The sequence below is a fragment of the Panthera uncia genome, chromosome B4, assembly GCF_023721935.1.
Source record: "Panthera uncia isolate 11264 chromosome B4, Puncia_PCG_1.0, whole genome shotgun sequence".
Lineage (NCBI taxonomy): Eukaryota > Metazoa > Chordata > Mammalia > Carnivora > Felidae > Panthera > Panthera uncia.
In genome coordinates, this window is record NC_064809.1 from 41,999,806 (window position 1) to 42,027,269 (window position 27,464).

At 48.0% G+C, this 27,464-nt stretch overlaps 1 protein-coding gene across 4 annotated transcripts; it reads left to right on the forward strand.

Annotated features, from left to right (window-relative positions):
• Nucleotides 1-1,679: 1,679 nt before the first annotated feature.
• PHC1 (polyhomeotic homolog 1) lies at nucleotides 1,680-26,599 on the forward strand. 4 transcript variants are annotated; one of them, XM_049627049.1, is made up of 16 exons: nucleotides 1,680-1,766; nucleotides 4,734-4,891; nucleotides 6,316-6,426; nucleotides 7,215-7,292; nucleotides 7,828-7,977; nucleotides 8,580-8,735; nucleotides 16,272-16,533; nucleotides 16,615-16,767; nucleotides 18,609-19,411; nucleotides 20,456-20,603; nucleotides 20,858-21,069; nucleotides 21,648-21,762; nucleotides 23,145-23,253; nucleotides 23,486-23,636; nucleotides 24,086-24,317; nucleotides 25,439-26,599. In XM_049627049.1, exons 2-16 carry the CDS (start codon nucleotides 4,778-4,780, stop codon nucleotides 25,591-25,593), a joined length of 2,949 nt encoding a protein of 982 aa, XP_049483006.1. In that variant the 5' UTR covers nucleotides 1,680-1,766; nucleotides 4,734-4,777; the 3' UTR covers nucleotides 25,594-26,599. The 4 variants fall into 4 exon arrangements, with proteins under 4 accessions (XP_049483006.1, XP_049483004.1, XP_049483005.1 ...); XM_049627047.1 differs by having other exon boundaries at nucleotides 16,272-16,767; XM_049627048.1 differs by having other exon boundaries at nucleotides 8,604-8,735; nucleotides 16,272-16,767.
• The last annotated feature ends 865 nt before the right edge of the window (nucleotides 26,600-27,464 follow it).

A 27,464-nucleotide genomic window follows, 5' to 3' on the forward strand; every position in this document is an offset into this window, starting at 1 on the left:
CAAAGCCTGTCAACCATCCTGGCAACACACCCTTTCACCTCCCCACACCTCACGTCTTTGCTTTTCCAGTCCTTTGGCTGCCCTCCGGTTCCTTCCCTCACATACTTGTCTGGCTGGTTCCTAGAAGCCTGGCAGAGATTCGTCTCTGACATAAATCTGGCTGCCACGGATTAAGAGCCGGAGTCCAAACCCACCTCCCCGAGCGCAGATCTAAATGGATCTCATTTATAAACAAAGAGAACACCTCTATTTTTTTTTTCTCGAAAAACAAATCATGCACTGGCTTTCAAAGGCGATAATTAAGAGCGGGTGGACAGAGAGAAGGACAGACTAGACCAGAGGCTGGGGAAAAACTAGGAGGTAAAAATTGTTCCTGGATGAAGATAACCCCAGAGAAGGCAGCAGCCTTCGTTATCTATCCACCAGGGGTCCCCCAGCCTGCTGTAAAGGTAAGCGAGGGCAGTTATCTTTGTTCTGTGCCCTGAAGTAACCCAAGTTTCCAAAACGGGAGGTGGCACATAGTAGGTGCTCGATTAATATTTGCTGAATGTTCCCAAGGCTAAGAGGATTAAAAGCCGACCAACTGCTCTCATAAATAAACTGGCAAAGTCCACTGCCTCATCAAATGTTTAGCATCCCCAAATACAGCCCCATTGTTCTACTCTATACCCTCTCTTTATGCCTCATCCCTGATTTTTCTCGTTCTTTTGCATACACACTTGCACCCAAGAACACACGCGCGCGCAAAATCCCTGAAATGACAGACTTAAATGTGTTGTTCAAAGCAAGGCTTATTGGGTTGCTGCTTTTAAATGAATGTCAACTCCTAATGGGTTCAGTTTCTGGGCAGCATTCTTTCCCGCCTTCTCGGAGTTGAGGTGAGGATTTAACAATCAACATTCTCTCTCCAGTGTCTCAATCTTTTTCTTTCCTGTTCTCTCCTCTCCTCGGCTCTATTTCCTTCCCCAGTCTGTCGTTTCTCTCGGGTGGTTGCCTCGCTTTCTCCCTCTTTGCCTGTTCGCCCCTTTGATCCTTTCTTTCTATCCCTTATTCCCAGAAGCTCCAGAAAATACCTCCTTTTTCCCCCCTTTGCACGTCACTTCCCTCCCTTCTCCCATCTCCTTCTCCTAGTCGGTGAGAGTGAGTTCCCCACTAGAGGCCAGCACTTTCTCAGTTTCGTCCCTCCAACCGGCGCGCAGAACTCGGAGAGAAAGAAGGGAAAAAAAGAGGAGAAAGAGAGAGCGAGGGGGGGTTGGGGGGGGAAACAACAACCCCGGGGCCTAGAGCGCAGAGGCCCGGGAGCGGCGTCGTCATGGCAACGGGCGCCGGCAGGAAACGAGGGACGCGCGGGAGGGAGGAGGGGTGGGAGGAGGGCGCCGAGGGGAGGGGAGGGACGGGGGAGGGGTCCGGCTGCCCCGGAAGCACCTCCCCGCCAGCCCCCTCCTCCAGCCCGGCCCGCAGCCCCCGGCCTGCAGCCCCCACCCTCTCGGCCCGGCAGGAAGTGACAGGCCCGGAGCGAGCCCCGGAGGCCTGGCAGAGCCGCGGCCGGGCCCGCACCCGGAGCGGCGGGAGGGGCGGGGAGCCGCGGCCGCGCCGGGCACCTCCCACCCCGCCCTCGGCGCCCCCGCCCCTCCAGGAAGGGGAGGAGGCGAGGGGAGCCCGCCGCGGAGGCCGAGCGAGCCCCCCGCCCGGCCCGGCGACTGGGGACCCCAGCACATGAGGTGGACGCCCCCCGGGAGCACTTCGGTGCGGAGCCGGGCGCGAAGGTAACCGGGCGGCCGCGGGCTGGGGAGGGGCAGGACCTCTGGGGGCTTGGCTGCGCGGGGATGTTTCTTCAGCCACCTCCGTCTGTGTAACGCCCCAGGTACCTCCCCCAGTTTCTTTCCCTGCCTACCTCTAGCGCTGAGCTCTGCGGTCCTTCGGCTCTGTCTGTCCAAGTCTTCTTGCTATTCATTGCGCTGCGCTTCACGCCGTGTGTCCGTCACCCTAGTTGCTTCTGACTGCTCATTTTCTCATTCATTTTTTCCTTCTCTGACTTTGGTCCTCCCATCCAAGCCTGCTGTCTAGTAATCTCCCTGCTTTGGATGGTCCGCTTGGTGCCTCGGTCTCCCAGTTCCTTGACTTCTGTCTGTCCTTCTCCTGCTTGGCTCCCTGCTATCAGTAAGCACATCTCCCAGCTCACTTGGGTCAGTTCACGCCTGGCACCGCTCTATCTGCCCCCTTCCCTCGGTGTCTTTGATTCCTCTTTGGAACCTCATTTTCATCAGGGTTCTGTATACAGCGAGCACCCGTGGGCGCTTACTTATTATCCCTGTTCTTCAGATCACTTCCATTTCTTTGGCACAGCCTTCTCCCAACCACCCCCTTCTCCTGCCGCCCTTCCTATGCCCGGTACTTTCTACAAGACGGAGTTTTATGTTTAGGGAAATTTATTCCCTCCAACTCTTGGCTCAATGGGCCCAGGATCCGGTCCACTTCACTATCCTTTTCTAGCTCCCTGCCAGAGGTCCGTCCTAAACCAACCCAACCCAATCCAGTCCATACACACCCAACTACTACGGTTCAGGGTGACCACAGTTGAGCTATTGTGGGGACCTCCGTGGATCAGCTTCTTGCTCTTTCTCTTCTGGCATGATTCTGAAAATGTAAATTCACTGTGCCTCCCAAACTTTTGGTTGTTTTCATTTTCTCTACTTAATTTTGCAGTCCCAACATTGATCACAGATGAACAGATTTACGTGGCTGAGATCCAGGAATCCTACTCTTGATGTCAGTTTCTCCTGATTTTATTCCCTAAGCTGGTCCCTTTCCATCTCTATTTTCCTCTCACACTCTGAAAAAAAATTACTCCGACTTCCATTTTAGGATCCTGCAGTTTATTAGCACTTCCCCCTATGAATGTAGGAATTAATGTATCCTCCAGCTAGTAAAGGGGACTCCTGTCTCTGAGTCCAGTGAACTAAGTCCATCATTGATCTCTATATACAACTCTGCCATGCTGCCTCTAATCCTTACCCACTTTTTTTTTCTTCACATGCTGATAATGAGGATTCATGGGTCTGTATCTGTTGAGTGCTTTGATATTTTGGCGAAAGATGTGGGAGAAGGTAACCGGAGTTGAGTTGAGGCTGATAGGATTTCCCCTGTGTACTTCGTGGGTTATATCCATGTCTGCAGTGACATTTGCCACACCTACAGAGATGGGTAGAGTACTTGGGGGATGATGATGCGATCAGATGATGCCCTGAATGGAATACTGAGAAATCTCCCTAACTCTGTTTCCGGGGCCAAACGGTTTGATTTTGTCTACCTTGTTTTGTTTTGGATGTAATCATTATGATCAGTCCATTTTAATAAAACTGTTGACAGGCCTTAGCAGAAATTCTGGTTTGATGTTTACATTCCTAAACCAAATAGTGCTTTGCTGACCTAACGTTTCTAGTGGCCCCGTGCCTCAGAGGTAGAGAATATAGTGTCCAGGCTTAACAAAAGAGAGAGAGAGAAAAAAAATAAGAATGAACCAAAAAAAGCCATATGGTCATTTAGTGCTGTTTAGAGGCCTATTTCTTATTTCTCATCTCCTGTCTCGTTGCTTGGTTCTTAGCACTGTTTTCATGTCTGTTTGCAAATTTTATCGTAGACCTCCCCCCTCACCCCGCCCCCCGCAGCGTAAATTCTGACTGCTTAATTAAGTGCACCAAAAAGTTGAATCTTACTTTTTTGAAGATTTTCATTGCTGTGTATTTAATCTGTTTCATACGTGGGAGTCCATTTGTGAAAATGATACAGTACATTCAACTGTGAAGATTTTTCTACAAATGGGGAAACTGAGGTATAAGCAGGGAAAGTGACATGCCCAGTGTGTGATTAATAGTAGCCTGAGCCGGAACCAGGAAGCTATTTGGGCTGTAGCCCAGTTCTACCTGCTGGTTTGTTTGTTTGTTTCAAGTTTTATTTATTTAAGTAATCTCTGCACCCATCCTTAAGCTCCGAACTCATGGCTTGACTCATGACTCAAGAGTCTGCATGGTCTTCTGAGTGAGCCAGCCAAGGGCCCCTCTGCCTTCCAGTTTTCTGACCTTCCATGATGCATTTAACATATCTGTATCTCAAGCCCCTCCTCCATAAAATGAGGACAATAAATATCAAACCCAATGACACTGCCTTAAGCACAGATTTTTTTGTTTGAGGAGGTAGCATGTGTTCATGTAAAAGACCTGATACTTCCTAGCACAACTTTAACCTCAGAAAACCTCCTTTCTGCAGTGATAATATGGGGATAATCCTGTTTACCTTAAAGCTCTGTGAAAAATAATGGAGATGAAGAGCTAGTCAGTGAGAGGAGGCACCTGGCGGCTTCTCAGTGCCTGGTGACCATTGTTAAGATGATGCTGATAATGACGTTGAGGATCCAGGCAAAAAGGAGATAACTGTTAAGTGGCTTGCGGGAATGTAAGGTAGCCTTAGCCTTAGGAGTCTTGAATTCTAGCCATTTGCTAGTTAGTGACAGTCCCAAGGGACTATGTAAAGGTTTCTTTTGAGACATCGCGTAGCTTCAAATGATGGTATGGGGAACATATGGTTGTGTATGTTGTAGATTTGGTAATTCTCAAAAACCCAAGGAATCATGGCTACTGGAAAGAAGAGGAAGAGTCTTCGATAGCTTGAATAATAACAAGAAATAATAGCGTGAGATCCGGTGTAAATTTTAATCCTTCGCTACTTTCCTCTAGGTCTTGAGTTAGAGCGCCGGCTTTGGGGACCCTGGGCTAGTATCATGGAGACGGAGAGCGAGCAGAACTCTAACTCCACCAATGGGAGCTCTAGCTCTGGGGGCAGCTCTCGGCCCCAGATAGCTCAGATGTCGCTGTATGAACGGCAAGCAGTGCAGGTGAGGCTCAACTCGGAGGGGCTGTGATCTGTGAGTCTGGGCTTGGGGTAGGCACGGGTGCTGGGGGAGAATTGCTCTTAGCTCCTTTTCAGCAAACCGGGGCAGTTGGATTAGGTGACGACTAATGCCCCTTCCAGCCCTGAGAATCTTAGGGGTTTATAACAGTTTGACCAAGCAACCAGAGAATGAAATTCAGTCTTTAAACCATGGATTTGTATATCACTCAGTTCATGTAGCTAGATTCTGACTACCCACTTCTCTTTGTGGACTGTCAGGTTTTTAATATTTGGTCTTTCTTGTCAATCACCCTGAGTAATGGAAGTTTGAGACTCAGAGTTTTATTTTTTGATAAATAGTAGAATTCCACATTAAAAAAAAATCTGCCTGGGAACGGAGCATTTTACGTAAAAGAGCTTGGTTGCTAGAATAACTATGCACATCATAAGAATAGTTCTAATTATTAAAGAATAAGAATACGGTAATATCCCAAAGTCAATACTAAAACTGCATTACCAGTAACATCCTTATAATGCCAGCTGTTGGAAAATTGTACTAATAGAATCTTTCACAAGCCCCCGTTTGCTCTCTTTTTCATCATTTTCAACTGCTTGGGGCTCTCTCACCGTTATCGTATCCCTAGCGTATGGTCTCTTATTTTTTTTTGTTCTCTTTAGTTTTTCTTCTTATTTTTGTTTTATTTATTTATTTATTTATTTAAGTTTGTTTATTTATTTATTTTGAGAGAGAGAGGGTGGGAGAGAACTGGGGAGGGGCAGAGAGAGAGAGAGAGAGAGAGGGAGGGAGGGAATCCCAAGCAGGCTCTGCGCTGCCCGTGCAGAGCCCGACGCGGGGCTGCATCTCACGAACCGTGAGATCGTGACCTGAGCCGAAAGCAAGAGTCAGATGTTCAGCCCACTGAGCCACCCAGGTGCCCCTTTGTTTATTTATTTGTTTCAATAAGCTCCACGCCCCAATCTGGGGCTTGAACTCGCAATCCTGAGACCAAGAGTTGCATGCTCTATACCTACTGAGCCAGCCTGATGCCTCTTCTTTTCTTTTCATTAATTGTTTTCAACTTGTCCAGCCCTCGCTCTTTTCCTTACTACATCGCATGCTTCTCCACATTCCATTCTGGGAATTAAGAGTTCATGTGAGTTACACTGCTTTGCTTGTTTTTACCTACAAGACTAGAGCATGACAGAATTAATTGTTTCTCTATTTTTTGAAGACTGTGTGAACTTCCTAGTTCTCCTGTAAAAAGGGGCAACTCCGAAGGTTGTTGATTTCGCCACACTCCCCCTCTTCTTTTGTTTCTCTCCTCCTTAAACCTCCCTTTCCGAGGATCGCAGTCATTTGCATAGAATAGGAGTTCCAAGGGATTCTTTTCTGAGTGGGTTGGGTTGATCCTCTCTTTTTCCTCTTAGGCTCTGCAGGCCCTGCAGCGTCAGCCCAACGCAGCTCAGTATTTCCACCAGTTCATGCTCCAGCAGCAGCTCAGCAATGCCCAGCTGCATAGCCTGGCCGCCGTCCAGCAGGTGAGAGGTCAGCAGCCGGCTGGCCCAAGAGGGAGGGGGTAGGCGCTCCAGGTGGATAGGGGCGTACCGCCTCCTCCACTAAGTCCGGGTGGCAACAGTGTCTTTTCTGCCTCCTGCCCTCCGGGAGGAGGACGAAGGGATCTCAGTCTCTGGGGTTGCAGTAGGAGCTGGGAGATAGAATGGCTGTGTTCTCGAACTGCGCTGTCCCGTATGGCAGCCACCAGCCGTGTGTAGCTAGTGAGCCCTTGACAACAGGACTAGTCCAAATGGTAACATTATGGATCGCAAGGTCTTCGAGTGGAAAAAAAATAAAGTAAACTGTCTGAGTGGTTTGTTTCTCTTGGTTATACGTTGAAATGAGAGATAGCGGCTTAAGTAAAATCAAAGCTTATTTTGTATCTTTTCGCTTTTCGAAAAGCATGCTTCCTAGAAAATTATATATGTGGCTCTCATTATATTTGTGTGGGACAGCCGTGGACCAGACCTGCGAGTGACTCTTGATACGATCTGATCACAGGTTCTTCCGCCTAAGAGAAAGTGGGAGGAGGAGGAGGACAGATTACCGGATCTCCCCCCCCCCCCCCGGGGGGAGTTACGTGGGAGTTATTAGGCTAGCGGTTGTGGTAATGCCAGCGTTATTGGGATAGCGAATATACTCTTCCTTGCTCTGTGGTAGTCTCTGGGTTCTTACCCGAAGTCTCGATTCCATTTTGCGCTGGCGCTTAGAAGATTCCGAGTCTTCTCCTTCGTTGTCTCTGCTCTTTCTTGTTTCCTTTCCCCTCTAACAGGCCACGATCGCTGCCAGTCGGCAGGCCAGCTCCCCAAACAGCACTACACAGCAGCAGACTACCACCACCCAGGCCTCAGTGAGTACTGCCTCCTCCCACCAAGTGGCACCCTGTCCTGGGTCTTTGTCTCTGGGGTAAACAGCTTTGGGCAGCCAGTGGGGAGAGCTTATTGAGCCATTAATAGTATTCATCGCTCTGACGTAGAGAATGTCAGTAAAAGGGAAATAACTGACTTGAATCTATATAGGACCCTTAACGAGGAGGTCTAAGAGAGGAGGAAGAAAATCCCCGGGGGGAGAAGAGGAGATAACAAAGGGAAGGGACCGATCTCTGGACCCTTTCCTGAGACGTGAAGTCTGCTCCATTTATGTTCCTTTCCCCTCCCAGCCGTTAATGCCAGTGGGTAGGGACTGGTTTCTTTACTTTGGTAATACCCTACAGTAGCTGGGATGACGGTTATGGATGGGAAAGTGTTATTCATTCCCCCCCCCCCCCTCCGTTCTGAAAATGAGATATTCTGCTCTTGACTGTGTCACTCTGAATTTGTCCATGGTGTATGTTTCCTTTGACCCCCTCCCAAAGCCTTAGCCTGGTTCCTCTCTGTACCACGCAGATCAATCTGGCCACCACGTCGGCCGCCCAGCTCATCAGCCGATCGCAGAGTGTGAGCTCTCCCAGTGCTACCACTTTGACCCAATCTGTGCTACTGGGGAACACCACCTCCCCACCTCTCAACCAGTCTCAGGCCCAGATGTATCTACGGGTAAGCCACCAACACGACCACCATCGTTCCGGGGCATAACTGTGAGTGGCCCTGGCAAACAAAGACTTGAGTGAAAGCTATTTTACTTAATTACGGTTACCCCGATATGTTAAGACACACTGATCTGCCTCCTAGGCCTTACTTATGTGTAGAATTGATGCTCAGTATCTACGGGTAGCCTGCAGATTACATCGAGATCCTAAGTTAGATGTTCGCCTTAACATTTGACTCAAGGAGCGTCACGTGTAGTCCAGTCGTTAAACCTGTGGCTCAAGTACACAAACTAAGTGTTATCTCTTAGCCTGTCTACCTACTATATACATAAATACTTGTTCTGAAATCCTCATTGTCTCAACGTCTTTGATGTTTGACTCTTTGATATCAATCTGTAGTTTTATGTACATTCTAGGTTTCCTTCTGGATGACTCATCGCATATGGAGAATAAGGGTCTCCTGGGTTGGTGTGGAAAGGGGCAGGGCTTAGCAGTTTCGTATCTTCTGTTTATTTTGTCTTGTGGTCCTTCCCTTCCGTTTCTTCTGTCTTTCTTCTTTCCCTCTTGTTCTCTTTCCTTTGCTCTTCCTCTTCCTCCTCTCCTTGCCAGCCACAGCTGGGAAACCTATTGCAGGTAAACCGGACCCTGGGCCGGAATGTGCCTCTAGCCTCCCAGCTCATCCTGATGCCTAACGGGGCGGTGGCTGCAGTCCAGCAGGAGGTGCCATCGGCTCAGTCTCCGGGAGTCCATGCAGATGCAGATCAGGTCAGTGGCAACCACTTGACCTGGGGATGGGCACTGGGGAGGATGAAGGGAACGACCGCAGACCAGGGCCTGCCCTGCTACCCCATTACTACTTCTCAGGATTCTTTTCTCCTCCCCTTTTCTTAGTTTCTATAGAACTTGAATCCCTTATAGCCGATGAGTTACTCGAGTTAGGAAGGGAAGTAGATTTGACTGAAAACAGCCCTGTGGATCTGGGAAGCCTGTTCTCATCCCAGGGTAGATTTCCTTACATTCTTTTAGCCCTCTGTGGCTCAGTTTTATTCAGGAAGTCTTAATTCTCTTTCTTTGCAGTATTCTCTTCAAGATAAGGGAATCCTGCAGTTAGCTAGATGTGAAGCCAGCCTGGCTGAGTTGCTGAAAGAACATTTGATTCCTTCTCTTCATGAGTTACGGTAGCTGCCCACTTTCGGCAGTGTGTTTCTACTCGCTGTGTGCCCAGTAAAGTCTTCCTCACCCTTGCTCCCCGTGCCTTATCCCCAAAATACGTATATTTATTTCGAGCATGAAGCTTTTGCTTCTTATGGATGGAATACACACTGGGATCTCACAATCACTTTTTTCTTTCTCTTAGTTTGTCAGCAAGTAAATAGTGAGCTTGAGCTCTTTCTACTGATGTGCTCAGAAATATACTAGAGACTTTGGAAGATTGGAAAGCAATACAAGTCAAGTCTTCAAAGATCTTAGAGAACAAAGAAGTGCGAAGTAGATGGTACTAACTTGGAGGGACACATGAGTTTAGAGAAGAGTTGGCCGCATTCCTTCTCGGGGACTCTGGGGATACCTGAGTAGATTCTTTTTTTTTTTTTTTTTTTTTTTATTTATTTTTATTTTTTATTTATTTTTTTATTTTTTTTATTTTTTAATATATGAAATTTACTGTCAAATTGGTTTCCATACAGCACCCAGTGCTCATCCCAAAAGGTGCCCTCCTCAATACCCATCACCCACCCTGCCCTCCCTCCCACCCTGCCCTCCCTCCCACCCCCCATCAACCCTCAATTTGTTCTCAGTTTTTAACAGTCTCTTATGCTTTGGCTCTCTCCCACTCTAACCTCTTTTTTTTTTTTCCTTCCCCTCCCCCATGGGTTTCTGTTATGTTTCTCAGGATCCACATAAGAGTGAAACCATATGGTATCTGTCTTTCTCTGTATGGCTTATTTCACTTAGCATCACACTCTCCAGTTCCATCCATGTTGCTACAAAAGGCCATATTTCATTTTTTCTCATTGCCACGTAGTATTCCATTGTGTATATAAACCACAATTTCTTTATCCATTCATCAGTTGATGGACATTTAGGCTCTTTCCATAATTTGGCTATTGTTGAGAGTGCCGCTATAAACATTGGGGTACAGGTGCCCCTATGCATCAGTACTCCTGTATCCCTTGGATAAATTCCTAGCAGTGCTATTGCTGGGTCATAGGGTAGGTCTATTTTTAATTTTCTGAGGAACCTCCACACTGCTTTCCAGAGCGGCTGCACCAATTTGCATTCCCACCAACAGTGCAAGAGGGTTCCTGTTTCTCCACATCCTCTCCAGCATCTATAGTCTCCTGATTTCTTCATTTTGGCCACTCTGACTGGCGTGAGGTGATATCTGAGTGTGGTTTTGATTTGTATTTCCCTGATAAGGAGCGACGTTGAACATCTTTTCATGTGCCTGTTGGCCATCCGGATGTCTTCTTTAGAGAAGTGTCTATTCATGTTTTCTGCCCATTTCTCTGAGTAGATTCTTAAAGGATGGATAGGATTTGATTCAGAGCAAGAAGAAAACTGAGAGAGAACAGGGTGTGTAAAGGCATAACTCCTATATGTGCCTGAGTTGGGGATGAGTGGATAAAGTGGAGACAACAGACCTGATGGCAGAAAAGGTCAATGGCAGGGAGAAGTCTGAAAAGTACCTTCATAGGTAGCAGGGATCATGGCTGGCTGTTGAACAGCAGATTAATAGGATAAGGACAGTATTTTGGAAAGAATTTTCTAGGAACATGTACCTGGAGAAGAAAGAGAAATTAAGGAACCTAGGAAGAGGGGCGCCTGGGTGGCTCAGTCGGTTAAGCGTCCGACTTCGGCTCAGGTCAGGATCTTACGGTCCGTGAGTTCGAGCCCCACGTTGGGCTTCTGTGCTGACAGCGTGGAGCCTGGAGCCTGCTTTGGGTTCTGTGTCTCCCTCTCTCTCTGACCCTCCCCCATTCATGGTCTGTCTTTCTCTGTCTCAAAAATAAGTAAACATTAAAAAAAAAAAAATTAAAAAAAAAGGAACCTAGGAAGAGATTCTTGGGAGTCATTCAGTCACTAGGGTAAGACCTTTGTTTTAGACTATGGTAACAGCAGGGGGGTCCGAGGCTGAGGTTGTGACTTTGTATCCAGTTTTTTCATTTATCCGTCTATTTATTCATCAGATATTTGAGTGTCAGTATGTGGGGGGACAGAGTAGTGGTTGAAGACGTGAATCTGATATTTGGGTCAGAATGCAAGTCCATGACTTACTGTGTGACCCAGGCAAATGACCTAATACATTTTTGCCAGTTTCTTCTTCCATAAAATAGCTGTTGTTAAATACCTACCTCAGGTTGTGTTGAGGGTTTAAATGAGTTGTCGGTGTAAGTGCTCGAGCAGTGCCTGGATGCGGTGAGTGTTGAGACTGTTGGCTGTCATTACTATGTATCAGATATCCCCTGCCTTGTATGCCCAAGAAGATCATGAACATTGGACTGTTAGGGATCGCAAATCACTGAAGCACCAGACATTATAAACAAAGAATCACCTGGATGGTTTAATAAATAATTGATTCATGAGAAAAGCACGGAGTGCTCTGCAAACACAGGAAGAGACCTAATTTAGCCTTGGGATTGGGGTGGAAAGCAAGAAAGCCACCCTTGAGGGAGGTGTCTACCTGGAAGGAGAGTGGTGAAGACATGGGACACCTCATGTCCAAAGACCCTTTAAATCCAAAGAGGAGGGAAGGAGCTTTATACATGGGAGGAATTAAAAAAGTTGGTGGGGACAGCGTTTGGGGTTTTTGGCTTTCTGCGAAGGGCGAGAGGACGCTGTGGAAGGATTTGAAATTTGGAAGTGACGTGGAGCGATTCGAGGTTTGTTCATTTGTGTGTTTCGAGATTACGTTGGCTCCTCGCTGGAGAATAGACGGAAGTGGTGTCGGTGTGAATGTAAGGAGAACGACAGCGTTAGAACAGTCGGGGGGAAAGGTGGTGCTTGGATTGGGCAGTAACAAGGGAGAGGGACAGAAACGAACAGATTGGAGAAAAACTTGGAAGGTCTTTGAAAACGGAAAACTGATTCCGTGGATGGGGGAGTCGAGGGAATGCCAGAGATGAGGTCTGACACTGCAGTGAGGTGGCTGCTCGGGCTACTTAGGGGATGAAGAATGTTGGAGAAGGGGATTGAGGGTGAAGTTCACCCTTTTGGATATGCCGACTTCGGATGTGTTTGTGAGTCACTGGCTCACGAGGAGGTCAGCAGTTTTGTATATCTGGTGCTGGAGCTTGGAGGGGAGGTCTGTGAGTTGGAGATAAACGTTCAGGAGTAGTAGGCGCATAGAACATTTGGGATTGTTGGGGAAAGGTATGGGTTGACAAGAGAAAAGCGTTCAAAGATGGAGCCCTGAGGGTTAGGACAGTGCCTTAGAAAGTGGAGCAGGTCACGGTCGAGTAGAGGGTGATGGACTGGCAAAGGGGAATAGGAGAGAGTGGCAGAGAAATAAGAAAATTTGGATTGTGTAGTGTCGTTAAGACGGGAGCACAATGTTGGAAGAAGTGGTGAGAAGTCCTCTGTCAAGTGCAGTAGAGAGGGCAAGAAAGATAGAATCACTAATAGGGATCGAGAACCATTTCAGTGGAGTCGGTGGGGGGTGGAAGTCAAAGTAGTATGACTTGAGGGATGGCTGGATAGTGAGAACAGGCACAGCGCATGTGAACAGTTACTACCGGGTTGGCAATAACAGGAAAGGAAGATGAAGCCGGGGTTGGGACAGTGGGGTTCGGTTGTGACGGGAGGCAACCGTTAGTGGAAAGGTTGAAGAGACTGGAAGGAATTGATAGACTAATCTCCTTGAGAAGGATGAGGGGTGGGGCCCTGACTGTGGGATTTGATAGGAGGGAGGAAGGGAGAGCAGGGAAAAAGGAAGTGGTGGGTGTTTATGAGGGGGACGTATAGGTTTGGTGATGGAGCTCATGGGGGGTGCTCGTAATAGTTTTATTGTCTCTGCAGGGGTGATGAGGAAGAGGGGGACGAGCAAGTGGTTCTGAGGTGTATAGGGAGACTAGGACAGTTTTATTTATTTATTATTTATTTATTTATTTTTGATTTTTTTTTCCAACATTTATTTATTTTTGAGAGACAGAGAGAGACAGAGCACAAGCAGGGGAGGAGCAGAGAGAGAGAGGGAGACACAGAATCCGAAGCAGGCTCCAGGCTCTGAGCTGTCAGCACAGAGCCTGACGTGGGGCTCGAACTCCCGGACCGCGAGATCATGACCTGAGCTGAAGTCAGCCGCTTAACCAACTGCGCCACCCAGGCGCCCCAGACTAGGACGGTTTTAAGCAACCGTTATGGAAAGCTGGTTAGAAAAAAACTGTAGAATTGCCAGATCATATTAAGTGCCCCAGCGCCCAATCCTGATGATTCTTCTAAATCTCTTAAAATCTATCACTTCTTTACTGCTTGCCTGAACTCAGGTTCTTATTATTTTTTACCTGAATTACTGTACTAATTTTCTAATTGGTCTCTTGACTTCAGCCTTATCTACCTCTAAGAATCTTCCGTATTACTATCAGAATAAGGTTTTTTTTTGAGAGAGAGAGCGCATGCATGTGCGTGGGGGAGGGGCAGAGGGAGAGAGGGAGAGAGGATCTTAAGCAGGCTCCTTGTACAGCATGGAGCTTGACGCGGGACTCTATCTCATGACGCTGAGATCATGACCTGAGCTGAAATCAAAGAGTAGGATGCTTAACCGACTGAACCACCCAGGTGCCCCCAGAATGAGTTTTTTTTTTTTTTAAGTTTATTTATTTTGAGATTTATTTATTTTGCACAAACAGGTGAGGGGCAGATAGAAGGAGAGACAGAATCCCAAGCAGGCTCCGTGCCATCAGCACAGAGCCCAGTGCGGGGCTTGAACTCATGAACTGTGAGATCATGACCTGAGCTGAGATCAAGAGTCAGTCGTTTAACCTACTGAGCCACCCAGATGCCCCAGAATAAGTTTTTTAAATAAGAAAATATGTGTTGTTACTAACATTATTTTAAATTGTCCTTCTGGTGTATCAGATTTGATAAATCACAATCCTTAGTTCATGATATCCTGTCAGCAATGGTCCATTCATGGTCCACTTTTATGTATTTTCTCAGTATGTTTTCATGATGTAATAAGCAATCCCCAGTTCCACCCACTGCCTGCCCCTACCCATGGTCACAATCGTTCTGATTCCTAGGTCCATCCTTCCCTGTGTCCCTTTTCTTAATAGTTTTATTGTGCTTCCATTTCTCAGAGGTACTTGTTATTCTGGAAAATTTCACACTTCGGGAAAATAGTAAAAAACATGGAGCCCTATGTACCTACCAACCAGCTGCAACATTTGTCAACACATGGCCATTCTAGCCAGGCCCCTTCCCTCCACCTGTGGATTATTTAGAAGCAAATTCCAGATACCATATCTGATATATATATATATATATATATATATATATATATATATATATAAAATATATATTTTTATATATATAATATATATATTTTATATATATATATATCACATAATATACATATATATTTGAGATATATATATATATGATATATATATATATCATATATATATATTTACTTTGTAATTAAATTTAGAAAGTCTTTGGGTTGTATATAATTTTGGGGGAATACTTGTCCAGATCCGTCCATACTGTTGCATGCTGTTGTGTTTTATTAATATTGATTTCTATGTAGTATTCCATTGTGTGCATATACGACAGTTCATTCATCTTCTCTTCTGATAACGGTCACTTGGGTTGTGTCCAGGCTTTTGTTACCTGCGAAGAGTGCTGCTGTGAACATTCTTAGACATCAGCAAGAGTTTCTCCTGCGGAATTCCTGGATTAGGGGCTGTGTGAATGTTAAACTTTATTTTTTATTTATTTATTTTCTTCCCAATTTTTACTTAAATTCTGGTTAGTTTTAACATATAGTGTAATACTGGTTTCAGGAGTTGAAGAATGTTCAACTACAGGATATGATGCCAAACTGTTTTCCAAAGTGTTTGTGCTGACTTACACTTCTATCAGCACCATTTATTTTATTTTTTTATTTTTAAATTTTGTTTTTACGTTTATTCATTTTTGAGAGACAGAGAGACAGAACACAAGTGGGGGAGGGGCAGAGAGAGAGGGAGACGCAGAATCCGAAGCAGGCTCCAGGCTCTGAGCTGTCCGCCCAGAGCCCGACGCGGGGCTCTACCCCATGAACCGCGAGATTGTGACCTGAGCCGAAGTCGGACGCTCAACCGAATGAGCCACCCAGGTGCCTTATGTCGGCACCATTTAAAAGAATGGTTTCAACTGTAGATTTGTGTCTGTGTATTCTGCTTAATATTCTTCAGTGGCTTCCTGTAATCTGTTAGGTGCTCATCATTCCTCTCTTCATATTTTGGAGTACTTACTATGTCAGGCACTGTGCTAGGTGCTAGAAATGGAACAGTGGAGGAGACAGATCAACTTTGTGAACCGAAGTTCAGACTCTCCTAATTTTAATATACCAAGCCCTTCATAATCTGGTACCTTTCTACCTTGCCAGCCTGAGCCTACCTTCCTAGCTTCATTTCTTGTCACTCCTTCTAACTCCCCCCGCACATAACGAAATATTTATAATTTCCAGAAATGCTGTGCTCTTTCTTGGCTTGATGGTTTTCCAAATGCTGTTACCTATATCTTCAAACCTCCGCCTTCACTCTTACCTGTCGAGTCTCAGGTCAAACAAAAGACTTTTAGGAAGTCTTCCCTGATCTCCCTGGTCTGACTCAGTCTTCCTTCTCTGTGTTCCCATGGCAGTTTGTGCATATCTCTGCATAGTATCCTATGGCTATTGGTGATTTTCTGGTCTTTTCTGGTGGAAAGTACTCATTAAGAGGAGGGATCGTGTGTCTTTCGTCCCTGCGTTTCCAGTATCCAACGTAGTACCTGAAGCATAGTAGGTATTTGGTAGATGTTGAAGGAATGAATGGAGAGCAAAGGGAAAATCTGAGACATTTTGAAGGAATAAATGAGTGAACTTGCTGATGGGTTTGATAGTGGATGAAGGAAACCGAAAATCAAATGTGATTTGAGTCCCTCCCTGAGTGACTGGAAGGACTTTCGTGTATGTAATTGACAAGGTGGGGGGTACGAGTTTTGAGGGGGTTGGGGAATATCGGTGGCTATCCTCACTGCTACTGAATCATCATAGAAATCTTGACCTTAGTCCCTCCTGTCCCCCCCTTTTCAGTATATCTCTTTCTTCTTATCTTTCAGGTGCAGAATTTGGCAGTGAGGAACCAACAGGCCTCAGCCCAAGGACCCCAAATGCAAGGCTCTACTCAGAAGGCCGTTCCTCCTGGAGCCTCCCCTGTGTCTAGCCTCTCCCAGGCCTCTAGCCAGGCCCTAGCTGTGGCTCAGGCATCCTCTGGGGCTTCAGGCCAGTCCCTGAACCTCAGTCAAGCTGGTGGAGGCAGCGGAAGTAGCATCCCAGGGTCCATGGGTCCAGGTGGAGGTGGCCAGGCACCTGGGGGCTTGGGTCAGTTGCCTTCCTCAGGAATGGGTGGTGGTGGGAGCTGTCCCAGGAAGGGCACAGGAGTGGTGCAGCCCTTGCCTGCAGCCCAGACAGTGACTGTGAGTCAGGGAAGCCAGACGGAAGCAGAAAGTGCAGCGGCCAAGAAGGCAGAAGCAGATGGGGCTGGTCAGCAGAACGTGGGCATGAACCTGACACGGACAGCTACACCTGCTCCCAGCCAGACCCTCATTAGCTCAGGTAAGCTTGTCCCCTCTCGTAACGGCATCATTCTCTCAGAACTTGTTTGAAATCTTCAGAGTACGTTTCTTTGCCTTTTTTCCTGCTTCTCTTGGTCCTGGAGTAGTGGAAGGAAAGAAAATCGCATCAGCCTCGATCATATTCGTCCAGGGAGAGAGGGGGACTGGTAATAGAGCTAGATCGCGTCCTGTTTTCCACCAGGCAGCAATCAGTTTACAAACAATTGCTTCCTTCCCTTCTTAGGCCCTGAGTTTACCCACCCTACCCATTCATTTCCCCCGTTCTTACTGAATTGCCTCCTGTGTTGTAGGAGGTGTTAGGGATGTGTCTTTTTTTTTTTAAGTTTATTTATTTTGAGAGAGAGAGAGCGAGAGCGCTAGCAGGGGAGGGGCAGAGAGAGGGGGAGAAAGAGGATCCCAAGCAGGCTCCGCGCTGGCAGTGCAGAGCCCGACTTAGGGCTCATTTACGAACCGTGAGATCACGACCTGAAACCGAAATCAAGAGTTGGACGCTTAACCGACTGAGCCACCCAGGTGCTTCAGGGATGCATCTTTGAAAAACAGAGGCCTTGTCCTCGTGGAGCTTAGGATTTAGCTTAAGGGATGACTTCTCCTCTCACTGTTTAATGATGATTAGTTGGACCAGCCAGGGTAGAGCGGAGCACTTCGGACTAGCAAGCAGAGCACAGTTTAATATAGTCACCTTGTGATCATCTGTATCAATGATAAGGGTAAAAAAAGAATAAATAATATTAACCCCAAATGGTTTATACTTCTTTTATTTTTTAAGTTTTTTTTTTTTTCACTTTTTAAAAGATATTTGAGATAGTGCGCCCGCAGGGGCATGTGAGTGGGGGAGGGGCGGAGAGAGACTCCCAAGCAGGCTCTGCCCGACGTGGGGTTCGATCTCATGACAGTGAGATCACGATCTGAGCCGGTATCAAGGGTCGGACGCTTAACTGAGCCACCCGGGTGCCCCTGTACTTGCTTTTAGACTGTGGTTAGATAGAGTTAGATGTGTGCACCTTACTTGGTAAGGTTTATGTTTGCCTGCCTTGTTTCTAGCACTTTGGTTGTTGCTGTGTTGGGATGATTTACTTACAAAAAGTCAGGAGTTAATTATCGGCTGTATTACTAATATCTAGGTATTTACGTACCACAGCGCTTCTATTTCTAAAGGGCTTTTGTCTCACATACGCTCTCTGGACAATCTGGGAGAATATGGGGGTGGGGGGGTGGGATTGTCAGCTCCACTTGCAGGGGAGGAAACTGGGTAAAGTCAGAGATTATAGCTGCGACTCTTAAAGACCCCCACAGGTGGTGACCTAAACTGATGAGTCTGGAAGACCGAGGCATTCACCGGAAAATGTTGGTAATCTTTACCTCTGAGGACCTCCGTTCTTTCAGCGACTATTACGTCTTTCTCATGTGCCGGGCACTGGGCTGGGCTCTAGGGATGTAAAAAAAGTGAAGAAAGCGGGGACTCAACCCTTGAGGAGTCCAGTCCAGTCGCACAGAAGACGGACCAGCCATTCTCCTTTGCTGGGTCCCACTAGCAGGATTTAGCATAGCAAAGGGAATAAAAGTTAGATGGATACAAGAACTTACCGAGGGCTCTCGAGTTCCTTCCTTGAGGTCCTTCATCCTAGACAGAGGTGGTAATGTCTGCCTCAGACGAAAGAGCGTGACCGAAGCGCTGTCTCGGGTCCGCCGCAGGTTAGATGTGCAGTCGCCGCGCGATACCAAGAGCAAGCGCGCTTTGGAAGGGTGGTTTTACTCTTCGTCGGTAACGAGGGTGATTTTCTGTTCCTCCCCTCCGTCCCGTTCGGGCGGTTCCTGCAGCCACCTACACGCAGATCCAGCCCCACTCCCTGATCCAGCAGCAGCAGCAGATCCACCTCCAGCAGAAACAGGTGGTGATCCAGCAGCAGATCGCCATCCACCACCAGCAGCAGTTCCAGCACCGCCAGTCCCAGCTCCTTCACACCGCCACGCACCTCCAGTTGGCCCAGCAGCAGCAGCAACAGCCGCAGCAGCCGCCGCCGCCCCCGCCGCCGCCGCCACCCCCGCCGCCGGCCACGACTCTCACTGCCCCTCAGCCACCGCCGGTCCCGCCTACTCAGCAGGTCCCGCCTTCCCAGTCCCAGCAGCAAGCCCAGACCCTGGTGGTTCAGCCCATGCTTCAGTCTTCACCCTTGTCCCTCCCGCCCGACCCGACCCCCAAGCCGCCCATCCCCATCCAGTCCAAGCCGCCGGGAGCACCTATCAAGCCTCCTCAGTTAGGGGCTGCGAAGATGGCAGCCACCCAGCAACCACCACCCCATATCCCCGTGCAAGTCGTGGGCACCCGGCAGCCGGGGACAGCCCAGGCGCAGGCTCTGGGGTTGGCACAGCTGGCGGCCGCCGTACCTACTTCCCGGGGGATGCCCAGCACAGCGCAGCCTGGTCAGGCCCACTTGGCCTCCTCGCCACCTTCGTCGCAGGCTCCTGGCGCGCCGCAAGAGTGCCCTCCGGCCTTGAGCTCCGGGATGACCCTTGCTCCTGTGCAGGGGACGGCACACGTGGTAAAGGGTGGGGCTACCACCTCCTCACCTGTCGTAGCCCAGGTACCTGCCGCCTTCTACATGCAGTCCGTGCACCTGCCGGTGAGTGCCATCTGATGGTTTTGAGGGCACGGTCACCTTCCAGTGGGCCTGGGGCTCAGTGGAAACAGAGCTTAACTTAGGAGGGGAATGAAGAGAAGAAGGGAGCCTGGGTGGCTCAGTGGGTTGAGCATCCGACTCTTGTTTCGGCTCGGGTCACAATCCTCGGGTTGTGGGATCGAGCCCCGTGATGGGCTCTGCACTGAGCATGGAGCCTGCTTGGGACCCTCTCCCTCCCTCACTCTGCCCCCCGACCCCACTCGCACTCCCTCTCTCTCTCTCTCTCTCTCTCTCTCTCTTAAAAAAAAAAAAAAAGTTGGAAAAGTTAAGATACTGATATTTATCATTTAACCTTAACTTCTTCATTGGAAGCTCCATCTCCCAATACAGCCACACTGAGGTTAGGACTTATGAATTGGGAAGGAGGAGACCACAAACATTCAGTCCATAACAAATCCATAATTCATACGTGTGAGTGAGTGAGTGCACGTGTGTGAATAAGTTACTGCATCAGTTGCTCTGTTAATCATCGTCTTGTTTCATCGGTGACCCTTATTTGTTACAAACCCTAAAACTGAAAAGGATACTGGTATTTGCTTCTTTTGTAAGGGAGACATTAATAGAAGGTTAAGGTACTGGTATTTATTCGTTCCTTTTGTAAGAGAGAGACATTAATGTATGTAATAGTCTGTACTTCATACTCCTGAGTTTGCTACCGAATTCATTCTGGGTTTTTGGATCTCTACTAAGTTAGATCAAGATAGCCTTGATCACTTAAATGGATCTTTGGAAAAACAGTAGTTCTCGGGCCAGAATGGATCCAGGGTTCTGAGGTCTAGGTCAGGGCTAAATGTGACGTTTTCTTTTGTCCTGATGTAGAAGATACACTTCTTGGGAATGACCAGGAATCTTAGTGTACCGTGGGGAGTATACCAATTGGGGAATCTGGAAATGAGAAAATTTTCGCCGGTATTATGGGAGTAATGGAGGTTCTTTATGCTCCTTCACTCATATATCTTGATTTCTTTCCTGTTCTTCACTTGATAGAGCAAACCCCAGACGTTGGCTGTCAAACGGAAGGCAGAATCTGAGGAGGAGAGAGACGATGTCTCCACATTGGGTTCAATGCTTCCTGCCAAGGCATCTCCAGCAGCAGAGAGCCCAAAGGCCCTGGAGGAGAAGAGCAGTCTTGGAGGTGAGTAGCTGACTTGTGCAGTGCAGAGATTAGAGAAATGTTCGGAGTGGGCCGAAAGATAAATCTGGTTCAGGAGAATACGGGAATACGGGCCTGAACTTGGATGAATGAGTGGATCCAAAAACAGGGACACCAGGGTGAATGCTCAGAGGTGAACGTGTATCATTGTGGAAGATCACACTGGCTTGGCGAACAGATGGGCCAGTTATGTCATCCCCGGTCTGCTCCTTAGTCTGTCTGTGTTTGTTTTCCAGAGAAAGCTGAACCAGTGACCGGTGTGAATGCTAATACTCCAAGCAGTGAACTAGTAGCCTTGGCTCCTGCCCCGTCAGCACCCCCTCCTACACTAGCCATGGTGTCCAGACAGATGGGTGACTCAAAACCCCCACAGGCCATCGTGAAGCCCCAGATTCTCACCCACATCATTGAAGGCTTCGTTATCCAGGAAGGAGCAGAGCCTTTCCCGGTGAGGGCAGGGCCATAAGGTGGGACTTTCAAGTGGAGACGTGGTCTGATTACTGTCTTTCCAAAGTCCGCTAAATTCAACGGTCTCAGAACTGTTTAATTACTAGAGAATGGTCCAGTTGTGTTGTGCGCATAGTGAGTTGTGAAGGAAAAGAAGGAAGGGAAGTGGGAAGATTATGTGTAGACCAGAAAAAATGACAATGTTGGGAGAGGAGAAGAGAAGGAAAAAGCTGTTCATGTTTAGCTCCACAAACTGGGTTGTATGAGAACGAAGAGACGTGTGGTGGAGAAGTTAAGGGACTTTTTCTAGGTTGCCAGCCCTTGCAGAACCAGGACCAGGATGCCGGTGTTCTGCGACTTTGGAAGGCAGAGGACAGCCGAGGTAGAAACCTGTCTCCCAGGGGCTTATGGGAGAAGAGCCAGTTAGGCACTCCTGATTGTCCTCTTGAACAGGTTTCCTTGCACCAGGGTTGGGTTAACTCAGAAAACCAGGCAGAGACGGCTGAGAAACGCTGGGGAAAGCTATCGAGAAGCAGAAGGGAGTCGGGCTGACTTCCCTGTAAACTTTGTCTGGCACAGGTGGGTTGTTCTCAGTTACTGAAAGAGTCTGAGAAGCCGCTGCAGACCGGCCTCCCGACGGGGCTGAATGAGAATCAGTCAGGTGGCCCCTTGGGAGGGGACAGCCCATCGGCTGGTGAGTATTAATTTAGAGACCCATCTGGGGAAGGAGGCTCACGGAGTTGTGTTTGACTCGGTGTAAAATAGTAATTATTTAAGGTGGGAATTATGTGAAGTCCATTCACACACAGCAACTATATTAAATACCAGAATGTGTAGAATCATACAAGAGGAGTTCCAGAGGATTAGGGTAGTTTTTTCCAGCTAACCTCTTGAATTATTTACTGTAAGGATATATTTTTCAAAAGATCTCAAAGAGGAGACTTCTCCGACTTTGGCTCAGGTCATGAGCTCATGGTTTGTGAGCTCAAGCCCCGTGTGGGGCTCTGTGCCGACAGCTCAGAGCCTGGAGCTGCTTCAGATTCTGTGTTTCCCTGTCTCTCTGCCCCATCCTGGCTTGTTCTCTCTCTCTCTCTCTCTCTCTCTCTCTCTCTCTCTCTCTCTCTGTCTGTCTCTTGCTCTCTGTCTCTCAGAAATAAATAATAAAAACATTAAAAAAAATAAAATAGGATACTTTTTGTAAAAAAATTTTTATGTTTACTTTTGAGAGACATAGAGAGCGTGAGCGTGGAGTGGGGGAAGGGCAGAGAGAGCGAGAGAGAGGGAGAGAGAGGATCTGAAGCAGGCTCTGCACTGATAGCAGGGAGCCCGATGTTGGGCTCGAACTCCGGAACCGTGAGGTCGTGACCTGAGCTGAAGTTGGATGCTTAACCGACTGAGTCACCCACAGGCACCTCTAGTTCTCCTTAGTCTAGATTTTATACATTAAGTACATTAAGGACTCTGTTTACATTTCCCCCACGGCTTTTGTAAACTGTTGTTGGGAGAGGGATCTTGTATCTTTGTAGTTAGTAATTAGTTCCTCTGTCCTGCTCGCTAATGCAGTCTTATCTGAAATCTGAGAGTATGAATTAGGATAAAGTTTGTCTTCGGGGCACCTGGGTGGCTCAGTTGGTTAAGCGTCCGACTCTTGGTTTAGGCTCAGGTCTTGATCACACGGTTCCTGAGTTCGAGCCCCGAATCGGGCTCTGCGCCGGTGGCGTGGAGCTCGCGTGGGATTCTCCCTCTCCTCTGTCTCTGCTTCTCCCCCACTCTTAAGCGCACTCTCTTTCTCAAAATAAATAAAGAAACGTTAAAAAAAACATTACAAGGAAAAAAAGGCCAAAGCTAGTCATCGAAAACGGAAACAGTCTGCCTTAAGTCCGAAGCCCAGGGACGTTCCTGAGGGACATACCTTTATGGTTTTGGATTCTGAACTTCAGGTTGTAGGGATTCTGACTTAGGTCGTGTAGCTCCGTGGGGGCAAACCCTGAGAGTGATTAGTCAACTGTGGGCCGCACGACGGTCTGAGCGGCAGCGGAACCGGTGACCGCTCTCCAGCGAGGCCTTGTTTTCCAGAGCTGGATAAGAAGGCGAATCTCCTGAAGTGTGAGTACTGTGGGAAGTATGCTCCCGCAGAGCAGTTTCGCGGCTCCAAGAGGTTCTGCTCCATGACTTGCGCTAAGAGGTACCACGGGCACCCCTTCCTCACCTTCTGCACCCGTTCCTCCGTCTAACAGGGCGCCCCCCCTTCCTTCCCTGGGATCATCTCACAGCTGATCGTTCAATGAGTCTCCTTGCCTGTCTGCTGGCCCGTTCGTCCCCGAGTCGGTTCTTAAGACACCGATTCACGTTTAGCGAAAGGTAGCAGGGTAGTCTTTGTAGCACCTTTGACGTCCGGCGCGTGCCCTGACCTGTAGGTATAACGTGAGCTGTAGTCACCAGTTCCGGCTGAAGAGGAAAAAAATGAAAGAGTTCCAAGAAGCCAACTATGCTCGTGTTCGTCGGCGTGGACCCCGCCGTAGCTCCTCTGACATCGCCCGCGCCAAGATCCAGGGCAAGCGCCACCGGGTGAGCTGCCGGTGCAGAGCCGGCTCCCTTTCAAGTGGTCCTTTTTCCTTGGTCCTCCCCTACCGGGCGATTCCTTTGCCCAGGTGAAAGACAGCAGGAGACCAGAACTCATTTTTGCATTGATTGCATCACTTGAAATTCCAAGAGATCCTGACCTCTGGTCTCCTTTCACCTGATGACTGGTTCACATATCCATTAATCTCGACATTACATTTGGGAAAACCCAAATTGTTGGAAGAAGGGAGAATCGAGGAAGTGATAGCATATACTTGAAAGCGACTTGAGAGTGGGCTAGTGACTGGGCATTTGCAAACCAAGTGCTGTTTTTTCACTCGCGGTGATGCTAGGTTTTCCTCTCTGCCCAATTATTGGCTCAAACCCCAAATGGGGCAGGGGGACACCTCACGCCCCGTATTCATGATCTCACTGCTTTGGGATTCTCTCCTTAGGGTCAAGAGGACTCTAGCAGGGGTTCGGATAATTCCAGTTACGATGAAGCACTCTCTCCAACATCTCCTGGGCCTTTATCTGTGAGAACTGGGCATGGAGAACGTGACCTGGGGACCCCCAATACGGTACCACCGACGCCAGAATTACATGGCATCAACCCTGTGTTCCTGTCCAGCAATCCGAGCCGTTGGAGCGTAGAAGAGGTGTATGAGTTCATCGCTTCTCTACAAGGTACTGAGGATCTATCTGGCAGAACCCGGATCCCATATAGGTTTAGTTTCCTTAGGTCACCCAGTGTGGGCCTTCGTGACTGGTAACGTGACTGACTCTTAAGCAGTAGGGACTGAAGTACGGTATGATGAAGGCTCTACTCTTGATCGTTGCCCAAGTTACTTGTCCACAGCCTGGTTTCTTAATTTCCTTCTGGGTTGATTGTCCTCAACTGTGTCAGCAGTCTTGCAGTGTTTGATTTTCACCTTCATGTTTCTTACCGATAATTTTTGGATAAAGTATATTTTTTGTGTGTGACTGTGATACCTGTCACGGATAGAAGACTTTTTCCCACTAAAGGGACTAGGAAATAAGGGGCCATTGTTAACTCCACACTCTTCAAGGCAGGATTGTTTATAAGCTACTCTGGAAAAAGGATGGTTTTCTCCAGAAAACAAAATCACTGTACCCATTTTGCCACTTGTGTGAATTATGGGTCCTTAAGCAAAACTGCCACAAAGGCTCCGAACTTTGTTTTTTGCTATTATGAAAGAAAACAGGTCGATCTTGCTCCTTCCTTTTCCTCCTTGCTCAAGCTATTTGAATGAAGTTATTTCTATGATTGGACAACTTTGTCATTCTTCTTTTATCTGGGCTTTTTTAAATGTTCATTTTTGGGAGAGAAAGAGCGTGCAAGTGGTGGACAGGCAGCGAGGGAGAGAGAGGATCCTAAGCGGTTTCCATGCTGTGTATGCAGAGTCAGACGGGGGGCTTGAACTCACGAACTGCGAGATCATGACCTGAGCTGAAATCGCGAGTCTGATGCTCAACCGACAGCCAGCCAGGGGCCCCGAGGCTTTTTGTTTTCATATTTATTTTTTTAATTTTTACTTAAAAAATTTTTAATGTTTATTTATTTTGGAGAGAGACAGAGCATGGGCAGGGGAGGGGCAGAGGGAGAGGGAGACATAGGACCTGAAGCAGGGCTTGAACCCACGGACCGTGAGATCATGACCTGAGCCCAAGTCGGATGCTTAACCGACTGAGCCACCCAGGCGCCCGTTTTCATCTTTAGTTTCTCCCTCGTATCCTCGGGTGCCCCCATGTGGTTTCTCATGTGTATTCCCCCCATTTCCTTCTAGGCTGCCAAGAGATTGCAGAGGAGTTCCGTTCCCAGGAGATTGATGGACAGGCCCTTTTATTACTTAAAGAGGAACATCTCATGAGTGCCATGAACATCAAGTTGGGCCCTGCCCTCAAGATCTGCGCCAAGATAAATGTCCTCAAGGAGACCTAAGGTGGCCCTCTCGCACACACGAGCCGAAGGCAGACACTCTCCACTGTCCAGGTTATAACCTGGTAGCAGCAGACTTTACAGGGAAGAAAGAGCTGTTCCAATTACGTAAATCTTCTGGAGAGGGGATTACCGAGACAGGGAAGAAAAGTGCAAGAATTGGTTGCTGGTGCTACATGGCGGCAGCTGTGACATTTTCTCCGGGTTCTACCTTCATTTTTAAAAGTTACGGTTCTCGCTTTTCTCACTTCCCCTGATCCAATCTTTATAAAAAGAGGCAGTCTAGAGAAGTAGGACTGCTCCGCCTTATCCTGGAGTGGAGTACGTAGCCAGGGCCTCAGCTCTCCGGGAGGAGGAATAGACCGTGTGGAACCGTAAGGAAGTGGGTGGAACGCGGGTGTGCCTCCGCAGCGGGAGAGCGAGGTGGGGTTTTTCTAGCTGGTGTGACACGAGCGGCAAAATCTGGCGGCCCCTCTCTTCCCTCTGGACCGCCTGGCCGTGGCCTGGGGTCTTTGTCGTCGCTCCCTCAGTACTGAACGTTTTCTCCTGCGTTCCTGGCAGGGTCACCAGCACCCGCAGAGACTCGGTCGGCGTCATTCTGATCCGCTGCAGGGGGCTAAAAAGTGTTGGGCACGCGTGTGGCTGTCATTCTTTCCGCATCCCCGTGCTCCCTTCAGTCTATCTGTGTGTCTTCTACCCTCCCTTTCTTTCCAGTTCCAACTCTGCTCTGTCCTATAGCTTTATTCAAACAGGAGTGTGTGGGGCTGAGGTCAGGAGTGTAAGTACCTGCCTTAGGCGCTATTCCTTATACAACAAAAATATTAAATATTTTTTTCCTCCTCAGTAAAAGGATAAAAATTGGTCTCAGTTGTCTCTTACTCCATTCCAGTGTCTCTACCCTCTTCTTTCATACAAAAGACTAGGGCAAGTTGTTTGTTTGTTTTTTTAATCTTTTAAGTGTTTTTGTACAAAAGAATGTAGTTTCCTGGTTTTTTTTTTTTTGCATTTTTAAAACACCAGGTGTGGGGGAGGGATGCAAACAAATAACAAAAAAGATGTTTTTATAACATTATTTTCCCTGTTTTAGAAAGAAGAAAAAAAATCATTCCAAAAGTATTTAAAAGTCCAAAGATGAAATAATTTCATTTTCTTCCCTAAAGGCTATAAAAGGCCCCTGCCTGTTGACTCCGTCCTCTTGTGTCCAGTGGAGCCATGTTACTCTTCACTGGCCCAAGTTCACTATCACAGAAAGATCGGGCCAGGCTTGTGGGCACATGGCCTAAACAAGAAAGTGGAAGCATCAGAGGATTCCAAACCTCCCCCCACAGAACTGCTGTGGGCAAGAAGGTCCTTCCCTGAGCCAGAAGGGACAAGCGCGGCAGCATTCCACACCCAGAGCACAGGATGGCAGAGCCCTAGATGTCCCACCTCTGCTTTCATTCCCTTTCCAGAAGATTTTGGGGGGTAGGGTTGGGTGGGGGAAGGTCGACATGCCTGCGAAGAAAGTGCAACATACTTAGAAATACCAGTAGAGGGAAACATCTTAGAAGAAAAGCTCTACCAGCTTTTACTGCAAGTGGGAGAAGAAAGCCAGAGGACGTCCCACTACAGGTAAACAGACTTCCTTTTCTGGAATCCCTGTAGCACACGGGGTCTGATTCACTTTCCCTTCTCAACAGACTAGACTTCCAGCCACATGGGGACTAATGACCATGAACCCACAATCCAGGGCCCAGTTCCAGCTAAAAGGTCACTCCAATGCCAACAACTGCTGGGATAGTATTTTATAATCCTCTAAGTGGGAAATGAATCCTCTTCCCCATCCTAATCCCAGAGGTGGGAGAAGTCTGCAACATCTCTGGGCTCAGACCAAA

Bases quoted from the DNA above. Each gene is read 5' to 3' on its own strand.
- PHC1 (XM_049627047.1), top strand. From the start codon at position 4,778: ATGGAGACGGAGAGCGAGCAGAACTCTAACTCCACCAATGGGAGCTCT. The intron at 7,978-8,579 runs GTAAGCCACCAA...TCTCCTTGCCAG, and splicing joins AGGCCCAGATGTATCTACGG to CCACAGCTGGGAAACCTATT. The intron at 16,768-18,608 runs GTAAGCTTGTCC...CGGTTCCTGCAG, and splicing joins CCAGACCCTCATTAGCTCAG to CCACCTACACGCAGATCCAG.